Raw genomic sequence first — 13,855 nt, forward strand, 5'->3', positions numbered from 1 at the left:
GAAGTTCACACAGGCTCGCCAAATTGGACAATGTTGCTCAAGTGATGATGGTGAGTCTCAATTTCTGTGCTGTGACATTTAGAAATCAGGTTTAGAATTTAATTTAGTGTAAACAACATGAAAGCACTAATCCATCCTGCCTAGTTCAGGTGGTTGGGGGTGTAATGGTGTCGGGGATAATTTCATACTCAGTAGGCTGAGTAACTCCACAGCCTACTTGAATACTGTTGCTGATCATGTCCATGCCTTCATGACAACATCCATCTTCTGATGGTTGCTTCCAGTCACATGTCACAAAGCTCAAATCATCTCAAACTAGCTTCTTGAACGCAAAAATGACTTTACTCAAATGGCCTCCTGGTGGAACTGGAGATTCGCCTCGTGGATGTGCAGCAACTGGGTCATACTATCATGTTGATGTGGGCCAAAATTTCTGAGGTATGCATCCAACATCTTGCTGAATCTATGTCATGAAGTATTAAGAGAATTCTGAAGTGAAAAGAGGCATGGACATGCGACATTATAGGTAGTTGTGTAGTAAAATGTAAAGTGACGTTACTGCACACTATAGTGTAGCTATGTACAGATAGGGGGAAAAACAATGAGCCTTACAACTTAAATTATATATATTAATTCATAAAGGCCTTAAGGGAATTCAGTCTAGGTTCAGTCTACTAAAGCCATCATGTCATCAAGACATGTCTTCTCCTGGGGTGCCCAGATTAAAATATGTGCTTGTCCTGGAAAGTAATGTTTTGGGATTGTAAACTATTCTGTAACAAAGCACGGGCCCAATATAGAGTAAATGAATCTTTAACAGATTTACTCTCGCTGGACCATTATCTAATACATACATGCAATACACACAAGTATACATATATATACACAGACACACAAATATATATAGCTCTATTTGTACCTTTATTGAAACAAATTTAATTGTGTTAGAACTTGCTTCTGAAACACAAATGTGATTGTGTATCAGCTGGCAGCCATCTCGTGAACATTGCCTGGATGGCTGAGTTATGAAGCCCAGTATAGAACAATTATCACTTAAAGCATGTCACATCATTTCTACACTGTGCATCGTTTCTGCTGCTGTTCAGGAACGCAGTTGTGGGAGATAAATAACAATAAATACACACATAAAAAAAAAAAGTAGATGATTCTTAATCTGAATGATCGGTTGCACACTGCTCAGCTGTGACTCCACAGCACCTGTGTTTTACACGTTTAGTGCAAAAGGTGACCATCCGAGCATTAAAAACCAGCACTCCCCCACAACAGAGCTGCTTTCTGTCTGCTCCCCCATCCCGCAACAACCTGGAGGAGAGAGAGCGCAACTACATCACTGCCCCTGCCTCCTCCTCACAGCGTTGGTCGCCATCCATCCCCTCTCCTCCTGTACCATAACAGATGGTGGGAACAACATTGCATTCACCGGGTACCACAACAATAGACCGCAGCATCTAGTCCGGACATCACTGGCCTTTCAGCACCATGCTCCCAGCGCGGGACTGCGCGAGGTTGTGAGTGCCGTCGTGATTTATTTCACGCGGTATCACCACGGCCACGGAGGAACCTTCTTGCGACTGTTTGGGCTCTCCGTCGAGTGGGGAAGATGGCCGCTATGAAAATATTAACGGGCACGGGGCTCTTCTTGGCTCTCTGCGCGCTGGGGCTGCTCGCCATGGCGATTTGCACCGATTATTGGTACGAGACGGACGCGAGGAGACATCGAGAGAGGTGTAAAAACTATGCCAGTAAGCGAAACGACCCGGGTTACATCTACATTTCGAGCCACAACCTCCCCCTCCAGATGCCTCCAAAGAGCCTGGAGAGGGAAGGTAACGGCCCAGATGCTGCTCCTGTCTTCAGGAGGAAGCGGCACTTTCTGGCCGGGGCGTCTGCCATGGAGTCTCACTGTAGCCGGCAGTTTAACTCCACCATCTCTGGTCTCTGGAGGAAATGTCACCGGGAAGGATTCGACCCGGAGACCGAGGACCTCATTTACAAAGGTAAACACGAGCAGTCTGGAGCCTGGCTTTTCTTGTGTGCACCACCAGGCCGTGATGCTCAGCGATGAGCTCACCTAGCCTGACACACACACACACACACACACACACACACACACACACACACACACACACACACACACACACACACACACACACACACACACACACACACACACTCATCCAGAGGCCTCTCACATCAGCGTGTCTCTGCTTTGACATTTTATAAAACATGAGGATGGCCTTTTGGAATCTATTGTGTCTTTTAATTTAGCGGGTGATTTCGCTGTCCATGGTGCTAAGTCTCTCTCTCTCTCTCTCTCTCTCTCAATCTCTCTCTCTCTCTCGCTCGCTCTCTCTCTCTCTCTCGGATAATATTATTATAACAAGAGGATAGTCTTGTCTATAAGAGCCTAAGCGGTCTCGTAATAGTCAATATGATAAATAAAACAATTTCAGTGTGCACCAGAAGCTGAATCTTTAATGCAAATGCTTTAAATATTAGGCTACAGTAGAGACAACTCAGTGCACAGCCATCCTTCAGTGAACAACAATGAAAAGCTTTGTATCAGGCCTGATGTCATACCTGGAAAAGAGTAAGGTCCTGAAACCGGGGGACACGCACAAAAAGGTGTCACTCTGTAGAAAAAGCAGTGACAGAAGTTTGTGGTCCTTGTTGTTGTTGTTGTTGTTGTTGTTGATTAGTGTCACAATAAAAGTAGATCAGCATGGCTAAAACACACCAGTAAATAACATTAATTTAGCCACAGCATGCTGTTTTGAAATCATTTCACACCAAATCTAGCAGCCTTTTAGATACCTTGCAGTAATTCTGTTACATAATACTTCCCACTTTTTCCCCCCAACTACTATAACTACTGCCACTTATGTTACAATTAAAAACCATTTAATTGCACAAATAACACAAGATTTCAGGCTCTCTAATGAATAATTTACAGTGCATTTTCATTTCTGCTCTCAAAAATCATCATATTGTAAGAGCAGTGCACTTACATCACTTCAGTGTTCTGTTAATGTTTCACTGATTGCGCCATTGTCCTGTAAAGGCTGACTTTATGGCATAAACACATTAGTGCGATGCAGTTTTTGCAGCACAAGTAACTCTGATGAAACTTATTCAGATTTTGTCTCTGAATGGTTGTGATTCAGTGTTCTGGTTATTTCAGGCTGTACTTTGTATTATTATTTAACTGGACTGCATGCCTTTTAAAAACATTTGAGTTTTAAACGAGCACTACTATGTTGGTTATGAGCCATGTTCATGATACCATGTCCACATCTTGCATGTTGACAGACTACAACACATTTAACTTCTGTTAAAAGTTCTTGCTGCTACTAGCCTCCATGCCTCTGGGATATTTACCATACTGAGCTCTTATCAGCAAGAACGGAGGTGCAGATTAGAATTGGCTCAATTTCAAGCATAATAGAACTTACAGTATTTACTATAAGTGCCTGCAGAAGTAAATACTGTATGCAGTCTAAGTAAATAGATTTTATTACTCGATTTAGATAGCCCTGTCTGAGTTTTAGGATCATCTTTAACTTCAGGTTTTATAGCTTCACATTCATTTATCATGTTTTGTGCAAAGAGTGGTACAGATGGCATAGAAGAAAACTGATTATTTATAATGGTCACTGGCTAAAAGGACCAGCATTATGTGGAGAATAATAACATGTAAACCAAACTATGTCTTTCTTCGCTGCAGTAGCTCTGCTTTGCCATTGGCATGTTCACTACAGTGACAATGAATATACACCAGAAGCATTACGCAGATTCGTCCACTGTTATTACATTTAGATCTCACGAATGTATGTAATTGAACATCATAATTGTGCTAACGTTGTTACTTCCTGCTCAAGCAGCTGAAATGTGATTACTGTGCAATCAGACGTCAACCAGTCTGTCAGATTTAAAGTGACCTTAATTAAACTCTGTCATCCTGCTTGAAGGCAAACAATAAATGATAATAACACAAATTTTAAGTGAGACAATTTACAGAACTGCACTCGGAATCAGATGAAAAGAAAGATCAAAGCTGCAAAGCATTTTAATAGTTGATTGTGTCTCATCTGGGAGATTATTTTCTTAATTAATGCAAACATTTCTGAATGCATTTCCAGATCTATACAGAGTATTAGGAGTTCAAAATCTTAATTTGTTCACATAGTTTTTCAGCATATGTGGAACAGAGTTTACCCCTATAGATGTTTGGACTTAGACTTTCACAATATGTGACACCTTCAAAGATTCCTTCACTTGCGTTATCAGATTAAAGCCGGGCACCGATATGCTTACGAGTAATTATCAAACTCATTGTACCGTAGCTGTGATAAATGTCTGATTTGTCCCATTTGAACTCACAACAAAGCAAAAAGGAGACTCAGGGAGGCATCAGTCAAGCACAGTCCGGTTCACTGATCACAGCTCCAGTCATGAAGCTAAATTAATTTATGTTAATCTTCAATAGGTGTGTGGGACATTTAATGGCTTGCCAGGTATCCACAATTTTCCTTAATATGAGATCTGATATGAAAAGCAGGATCTGGATTATAGACTTTGGTTCCCAAAACCAAATGCAAAAATCGAAATAGATTCACTTTAAAGGCAGAACAGTTAAGCTCTCTATGTGGCTGTCGGTGGAATAATCCATATTCCATATTGTTTCCCTAATCCCCTCCCTTAATAACAATGTAGGAGTGGTTGGGAAAACAAGGTTAATAAGGCCAGCTCAGAAAATTAAAACCCAGTGAGGGTGGAAAATAAATAAGAAGCTTTTCTACCATGTTTGCATACACACGTTATCTTACAATCCCAGAAGTAGGGCGAAGGTTCAGAATACAATTCTTACTTAATTTTCTTGCTTGTTACCCTCTTACTTACTTGAATTAAAGGAATTTGTCCTCCAGTTACAACTGTTTCCATTTTCTTCTGCCAGGCATAATTCAGAGATGTATCCCAGTCAAGTATCACTATTCTTCATCCATCTTACCGCGAAATTTACCCATCAACATCACAAAGACTATACGGCAGGATGAGTGGCATGCACTCCGTAAGTATTAAAGTTTTTGTCTTTATGGAGCTGGTGTTGGCTGTGTTTGTGTTTGGTGATTGACTATCTGGTTTTTGGAGTTATTCATTAATACACATGTATTTTTTTCTACAAAGAATTTCGGTCAGACTGGCAAGGGTTTGGCATTGTAAATAATTGCTGTCTGATCTATATAAGCAGACTGATTGCCAAAACATTACAGTCTAACTCAGCAAGTCTGATAAGTGCATCTCATCTGTGACGTTTCTTTTTGTATTGGAGACTCGACTCAGCTGGTTGTCATCTGGTGGCATTCTTGCTATATTCTTGAAATTGCTGGTCTACAGCAACAATTTCACTATTTGGAGGGAATCTAAATTTCTGTTTTAAGTCTCTGAGGTTCTGGCTTTACTCTGAAGTTAATGTGGATTTCTGTTTATGTAGATGCAAACAGATTTGTTATTTTAACTTATTTAGCACAATTATTTGCTGCATTGTCACAAACAGATTGCATGTAGTTGCCAATTTGAACCCATTCAATCACAATCTGATAGCAGGCTAATTCCATCGTACTGCTGTTCAAAGTCACTCTGAAGATAGCAAGTGACTGCAAGTGGTTTGCTCATGCAATCTACATCTTTGAAGCACGAAGACTGCAAGTTTATTGCACACAGTTTCCAGCCACTGTTTTTCCTAGTGTGACCATAGCATTAATAGACTAGCTTAATGATAATTTAAAAAATAAAAAGAGAAAATTAAATAACAATCTTTTTTTAGTAATGGGCTTTTTTTTGAGTGACATTGGTGTGCACCAAGGCACTGTTTTGGGTCCTATGTCTTTTTTTCGTCAAACAAATGTCTCTATTATTACCAAATCAAAACAACACCATGTTGCCAGCTAAAGAACTGCTGGAAGTCTTTCTCATTTTTTTCTCACATTAAATCACATTTGCTTCTGTTTAATGAATATCAATACTCAACATGATGTGTAGTCGAAGGGAAAGTGGTTTTTTTTTTTATTGTTTGTACAACAGGTTTGCTTTAGTCTTACTATTAGTGCTCTGAATTTATCATACTGCTCTTAGCATCTACATAACTATCACATACAGGCTCTTAATCATACAATCCATAAAAACAGCTCAAGCATGCAATATTTATTACTAAGTCCTGAAACTGTTGACCAGTGAAACACCAATGAAAAATCAGAGCTGCATGAAAAAGTAAAGGATGTGTGCACATCTAATCAAAAAAAGAGAAACAGCAGCACACCTGCTACCACTAACCCACGCTAGTTATGAAAGTTATCCCTGTTTTAGTTGTTGTTTTGCTACTTGAATCAACATGCATTTCCTCTCTTATTTAGTGTCACTGTTTTCAGAGAAAAACTTTAGACTTACTTGCACAGCACTGAATAGCAGACAAAAATAGGAACAGGCAGTGGAACATTTAGCAGCTTATCAGCTAGATATTTCCCTCTGGAGGTGGAGGAGACCCAAACCAGAAGTAAAAGTTGAACATAAGTTTGGCAGGTGGACACAGACAAACACATTTTGTATTGTGCTCTTATTTATTCTTTGTACCGACAGACAGTTTTACTGTAACTGCCATTAGCTCTGCTTGTTAAACTAAAACTGATCCACTAGATGAAAGATGCCATGTTCACATAACAGTGTTTTCATCCTGTCAGTTCTTGTCAGCCTCAAACATGTCAGAAACTATTTTCATGTGAGAGGCAGTGACAAAATGAATTAGTTTTAGCAAATGAAGGTAACTTGAGCACTTCCAGACACTAATGTGAATTTTATTTATAAACTTTTACTAAATAATTGCTGATTTTATTAAAAAATTATGTGACAACTCATTCAACAACAAATTCAAATAGACATTTTTGTTTCTGTCAATACATTTTATTGTGATTTTTATTTGCCCTCTAGATGTCATCAAATATTAAAAGATACAACTATACATACAAGTACCCATACTCTATAAATGCAATTTAAATAATGGCAAAAATGTACAACTGCGTATAACACCAAAATCAAAATACTGTTCTTATACCTTACAGTACAGATATGATGATATAAGTGTGGAAATATTAAACATAAATATGTTTTTTTGTCTTTTTCCCCCTCACTATTTCAAATGCATTTACAAAATCCACGTCTTTTTTCAGTCTTACTGGAAACGTTTATGTGAAATAATCTCCTTGTGCTGTCATTCCCTGCAGTCTTTTATAAACCTATAAGCCTTACCAAGATGCTCGCTTCGTCGCAGTGGATACTTATCCATTTCTGAATAATTAAAATACCTATATTTACCACTTTTAACACATAGCTGCCTATCAATAGTAAATGTGTTGCTGACCTTATGCTGACCTCACGGTTATCAGTGTTATTAACACAGGGGCTTCTTTTCTTAAACCTCTCCTTTAAACCCTTGAGTAGACCTGTACTTCTTGGCATCCTTGTATCATGGTACTGTGAAAGCACATCCTCACACGAGTCTGCAGACGAAATACAATTTTATTCAGTTTCTGTTCTTCATGACAGCCGAGAGCACCTTTGGGTTAACATGAGATAGTGAGTTGCCAGACCTTAGATTCCATCAGTAGTGATTTCCAGTATCATGTTCCACTACTTTTATCTTATTGCCTGTAGGTGTGTTGTTTTATATTCAGTACGGGTGATACAGTGCGTTGGTAATGCAGAGATGTTCAGTTAAGATGAGTTAAAAATACATCCTGGATTTAAAATGAACTTTTTGTGATTTTTCTAATGCGTGTTTACTTTAAGTAAGATACAAATTAACATTATCTTGCATTTATTCTTGTTATTTTTATTCTTGCTATATTTTTACATTTTTATTCTCGTTGTATTTTGTTGCACGAGTACTAAATTTTTACATTAGCCATTAGAAGGCTCACTGAACACACATCACATTTTTCAAAGTTTAGAATTTTCTGGCAACTGTTTCATGGTTCTGGCTTAAAAAGGTTTTCTGTAAAAGTGATATCATTTTAATGCATTACAATTTTTTGAATTGTTTAATTATGTATGTAATTATTTTAACTAACAGACTGAATTAGTTTTATTTATGTATACAGTGGGATCCTCATTTGAATTCAGTGTGTGGAACTATCTAGAAGATAAGGAAAAAAAGACTATTTCCTAGAAAGAACTGTGTATTGAAACTACGTAATGATGTCTTAACACACTTCCTCTTCTAACAGGGCAGGTTGTTTCAACACGAAAAAGCAGAAAAAGCTGTCTAAAAGCAGATAGTTTAGCACAAAATAAAGTTCAGTTAGAGCTTAGAATTCACTGATTTCTGAACTCTTTGAATATTTTATTGATCTATATTAAGTTGTTTTATTGGCATTAGTTAAATCCTTGACACACGAGTAAGTATATCATAGCATACTACAATATTAGTTCCTCTGAAAGACGAAACTGGACAGCCAGTTGGTTCCGTCACAACTTTGCTATTGATAATACAATTAGAAGTAAACATTCATTTGTAACTTTATTTCTAAGTTAGCATGTAGCCTAGTTTACATGAAATTGTTGATTGGATAGGTGCTAGCCTCACTTTTAAGGCTGCTGTGGAACACCAGGGATTTGACTTTTGTATTCCCAGTAACATCATTGTACAATCTATAGTTTTGTCTACACTATTATGGTGATATTGTTTCTATGCCTGCCTCTTGACTCATGCTTATCTTAACTATTATGGCAGAGTAGTTGTTTCTTTCCTACTCACCTGTGTTTCTTGTATCTTTGTTCTAACTGTGAAACACAGTGCGATTTTCCTGCCTAGCAAATAGAGCAGCAATGTATAAAGTTTATTTACAAGGCCCTACTTCACGATGTCTGATGACATTTTAATATTAGCTGTACTTCCTGTTCACACAGTTTGGAAAAACTGAAAGACTTTGCTGCCCTAAAAAAGGGAAAACCCCATCAACAACAACCAAACAAAATAAACAACTAAACAATCAAAGCAATGGCTTGTTTTTATTTAATTGGATGATTTTAAAACATTACATGTCTACATCTACCCTGGGAAATACTTTTCATAATTTATGACCATGTATAATGTCTCTTTGTATTAGGTTTCTGCCTGTCTAGCAGTCTGTCTACACTTATGTTATTGCACACAGGTGTGTCATGAAAAAGAGATCTTGTTCTCAGTGATGCAACGTGTTTACATAAGGAATTCAATAATAGTAATAATAATACTTTAGCCTGTAGCTTTAGTATTCAGTGTCTGTAAGTTACGATTCCCTCTGTGAAGTTTTTGTTTCTGCTTGCAGATCTAAGAAGAATGACAGCTGGCTTTGTGGGCATGGCTGTGTCCATCATTCTTTTCGGGTGGATCATTGGAGTGCTGGGATGCTGCCAGCAGCATGACCTCATGCAATATGTAGCTGGGCTACTCTTTCTCATGGGAGGTACTGTGAGAGCACATATGCCCACATCCACACACAAGCATGCATGCAAAATCCAATTTTATTCACTTTCTTTATTTATTTGATGACAGCTTAGAGCACCTTTGTGTTAACATGAGATAACAGTTCAATGTCCCGCAGTAACATGATTCTCATCCTGCAGTAAGATGCAGAGTACATGTAAAAATTCAATAATCGATTGAAAACCATGTAAACCAGTCCTGTTCTCTTCCACTCACACAGGAACATGCTGCATCATCTCGTTGTGCACATGTGTGGCAGGAATCAACTTCGAGTTATCCCGCTATCCTCGCTACATGTATGGCCTCCCTGAAGACATTAGCCATGGCTATGGCTGGTCCATGTTTTGTGCCTGGGGGGGCCTCGGTCTCACATTGCTGGCTGGCTTCCTCTGCACCTTGGCTCCTTCCCTGAGTACGCCTGCCGCTCGCACAACCATCCACAAGCCGAGGCAGGAGAACGGAACCGTGTGACAGGGGCGTTGTGAAGCGATTGAACCACCGAACGCACAAACACACCCTTCCAACCTTGATGTTTAACTCTGAAACAGTTTTTGTCTGATCACCATCTCACAGCACCCTCAGCATCGCCATCCCCCTTCAGTGTTCAGTGTGCCTGAGTTGTGACAGAAGGAACAAAGTAACGGCAAATTTCACACACCTAATCTTGAAAATCCCCGAGGGACCTCTGTAAAGGCCAAGAGTGACACCCACAGCAATGTTTGACTGGGGCATGGCTCTAATAGCACAAATAAGACTTTTTTTCTTTTGATTTTGATTTTTGAAATGCTGACTTTATGATGATCTAATGGTGACTGTTTTCTCTGAAGAGAAATTGTCATAAAATGGTGCTCTCTTAAATACATAAAGCCACACACAATCCCACACAAGAGACACACTTACACACATACACACACACACAAACACAGACACACACCAGCCTTTCCACACATGCTCAATTACTATGGATGAATCATGAGAGATATCCAGCAAAAGGAACAAACATCAGGCCAGAACATCCTGTCAGCATTCCTCTGTCAGTCGAGTGAAGTGTGCTGTGTTATTGTTCGTAATGGAAAAAAAAAAGAAGAAGAAAAAAAATTTGGCACTGACTGCCCATTGCCTATCTTTAGTATAGCACACTAACTGATATCAAACATGAGCCCCAGGGCACACGTCTACAGCCTATACTGGGTCTAGCAGTGCGGTCAGTATGATAAAATACACAGAAGTAAAATTTTTGCCTTCAAGAGCAAATTGTTTGACGCTTCTTTGACAATTATATATGTACAAATGCATCTCAGTGTAGATCCAGATCATTGTTTGTGTAAAGTAGATTTTGAATGTTTGTTTTCTGTTTGCTCAGAGGCAGTGATGGCCGGCAGAGTTCAGTCGATTACCAAGTGAAAGTAATGCAAGTAAGCAGGTAAATCTGAGTAAAAGAAACACAGCATCTGCTGCACTGTCATGGATCTGACAGACCAGTGTGTTTGCTGAAGGCTGAATCATAACCTGACAGCAAGAAAAATTAAACCAAACTATGGAGGAAGTATTTGATTGCTCCGGTGTTTAACCTCATATTGGCCAGTCCTTTTTTTCTCTGAATAGAAGGGAATTAAGCAATTTTAGAAGAGAAAGAAATGCAACTTCAGTGATGCCACTAAAAATACAAGCACAATCTACACACAGAATTCTCATCTGTACTAAGTACAATAACAGACTATATCAAACATTAGTGGAAGGCCAAACTATCATCATTTAATATCCTGCAATGTTAGTTTTAATATAAGGAAAGGAACACAATAAAAGATCATTTCTGTGATGGACCTCACTGTCCAGCAATCAAATGCATATTGTGAATTTAAGAGTTGTTTACAATTTTTTTTTATATGGATGTTAATCTTTAGAAAACAACAACAACAACAACAACAAAATTATAAGTAGAAAAAATCCTGTTGAAGGCTGTGATGCTTGGAATTCACACAATGACTGATCATTTTAGTAAAAATATATTTTATACCAGTAAAATGCAAATGTACTGTGTACTAGCTAACAAAACAGTACACTACACATTGTTGTGTGTGAGAGGAACAGAGGAATTCTTCATTTTTGTCTTACACCTCCAAATCCGAGGTCAAAACAAAGCACCTACAGCAACATATGCCTAGACATGTGTCTCGAGCTGTACTGCAAATACACATTCAGTTTGAATTATTTAATTTACACATCGAAAATAACAAGACTGAGAAAACTTGAAATCACAAGTATCCATAATAAGTAAAATTTAAGGAATGCGTTCTTGGAAACTTATTTTTGATTTGAAATACACCAGGTTTTCTGTATTAAGTTGGAAAATGACATATTCCACAGTGTGCAACATGGTTCGGACAATGTAAAAATGTCTGAAAATAAAGTGTAGGACTTAAAGCTGTTAAATATAAAAGGAAAAACGATCACCCTGTTAACACTACTGGGCGAGAATAACCCACAAAAGCCATTTGGTTTTTGTTTTGTTTTTTTGTAACGCTGTAATTTTTTGTTCCCGAGTCACTAGAGGTAATATATTTTAAAAGGACAAAACTCACCACCTCCACGATCCATGACTACATGATACAAGAATATTACAGCCATGATGTTTTTATAAGTGTTGATTGCCTGAGATGAATCATGAGATATTCTATCAGCTATGTCAATTAACTCTCTTAGAAAAAAAAAAGGTGTTATAGTGTCTTAACAACACTGTGTGTGATGTTTAGTCATTTCACCATCACCACCAATGAGGAAATGAACTGAGGCATGATAGAAAACTGTATCGCCAGTGTCTTGTTGAATCTTTGCACTTTGCTGCGTTTCATGATTTAGTGAACCTGAAGTCTTAAGCTGGTGGCACTATATTTGTTTGCAAGGTCACACGAGGGAGCAAAAGATTATCAGAGCATGTAACAAGCACCCTGTTGTGAGTCCGCGTTTATACAGTGTTGTGAGGTTAGGGTCAATCGGCCGAGGCTCTTAATGTGGAAATGTTTCCACCCGAAAGTAGGGCATAATATAAATATGGAAATTTTTTATATCTATGCTCGCTACACTGCTAACTGACAGAATGCGACGCTGTGGTGTTTTAATGAAGTTTTAAGTTTGCACTTAAACTGAAACACAGTAATATACTGTAAGCAGTGAAGTGTAATGTATATGTACATGGTGCAAGTACAATATGTTGTTCTGACTGAAGCACAACTGCACACAACTCTTTTTTGCGTATTATGGGGGTGGGGGTAGGGGAGGAATTAGACTTTTGCCACCACTGCATGTGTGCAGTCAAAACATAACACATGATACATTTTGAAAGCACACAGCTACCCCCACCCCCCATGTCTCAAATAGTAAATTTCCATGAACACCAACACAAAGCAGTGTCTGTGTTTTGAAGCTGAAGTTTTGTCATCAACTCAAAACAGAAGAACAGTAGCACACAGTAGCAAGATTTACAAAGCATTACAAAAAAACAAAAAACAACGAACGTTAGAGGACGGATGAGCACCGTGTAACAAGATACTGGAAATTGTTGTATAATCCAACTTTCATGAGGAACTTAGAGAAGTACTCTGTGCAATGAGAGATGTCCCGTGAAAATGCCACCAATAAGTGTGGCTCTCATTTCAGTAGCACAGCTATTATTTTCTACATTTATACTGGTTCCATCCACTGCAGATGTTACGTGGGGATAAAAAAATCAAAAAACAAAAACCAGACATTACAGCCTTGCATGATCTCATTACAGTTAGTTTCTTTCAATATATGAAAAAGTGTGTCCATTTTTAATTAGTTTATTTTACTGAAATAAAACATGTAATTATTAACATGTTGTTGCTTTCTGTCTTTGTGTTTGTGCCGGGACTCTGCAGTTCTGCCCTCCAAAGTTGCAGAGCTATCTGTGAATCGCTCTAACTGTTTTTAAAAAAACAAGACAAAAAAAAAGCACTTTTATCTTGAAAGTTTTAATATGTGACCATCCTCGTCTGTCTGAGGCAGCAAGATGTTTTGTACTGTTAAATCTGTAGGGTAGAGGTGCTTTCTGGAGCTGAACTGAAAACAGACAGTCCAGCTAAGAGATGAATGTCCAGGAAGGTAGGACACGATCATAGCGCCAGTGTTGACACATTACTTCCCCAACTAATCACAAAGGCGGGGGTTGGCCTTTTGTCACTGAGGACATGGTGCCACCTAGAGGGAGAACTTAACATTTTGTGGCTTTGCTTCTTTTTTTTAAAAAAAAAAAAGACTTGAATGATTAAATCTGTGTTAAAAGGCCCAAAACATACA

General features: G+C 38.4%; 1 protein-coding gene across 1 annotated transcript; it reads left to right on the forward strand.

The window, feature by feature from the left end:
- The first annotated feature begins 951 nt into the window (after positions 1 to 951).
- Positions 952 to 13,394, forward strand: tmem276b (transmembrane protein 276b). The gene is made up of 4 exons (XM_063474703.1): positions 952 to 2,018; positions 4,976 to 5,089; positions 9,381 to 9,518; positions 9,759 to 13,394. The coding sequence occupies exons 1-4, from the start codon at positions 1,622 to 1,624 to the stop codon at positions 10,007 to 10,009; spliced, it is 900 nt and encodes a 299-aa protein (XP_063330773.1). The 5' UTR covers positions 952 to 1,621; the 3' UTR covers positions 10,010 to 13,394.
- The last annotated feature ends 461 nt before the right edge of the window (positions 13,395 to 13,855 follow it).

The sequence above is a fragment of the Pelmatolapia mariae genome, linkage group LG1, assembly GCF_036321145.2.
Source record: "Pelmatolapia mariae isolate MD_Pm_ZW linkage group LG1, Pm_UMD_F_2, whole genome shotgun sequence".
Classification (NCBI taxonomy): Eukaryota; Metazoa; Chordata; class Actinopteri; order Cichliformes; family Cichlidae; genus Pelmatolapia; species Pelmatolapia mariae.

What these genes read in the sequence shown, in the direction of transcription:
- tmem276b (XM_063474703.1), top strand. Translation starts at nt 1,622, where the DNA reads ATGGCCGCTATGAAAATATTAACGGGCACGGGGCTCTTCTTGGCTCTC. An exon ending in CGAGGACCTCATTTACAAAG is followed by an intron (nt 2,019 to 4,975) that starts GTAAACACGAGC and finishes TTCTTCTGCCAG; the next exon opens with GCATAATTCAGAGATGTATC. An exon ending in GCTACTCTTTCTCATGGGAG is followed by an intron (nt 9,519 to 9,758) that starts GTACTGTGAGAG and finishes CCACTCACACAG; the next exon opens with GAACATGCTGCATCATCTCG.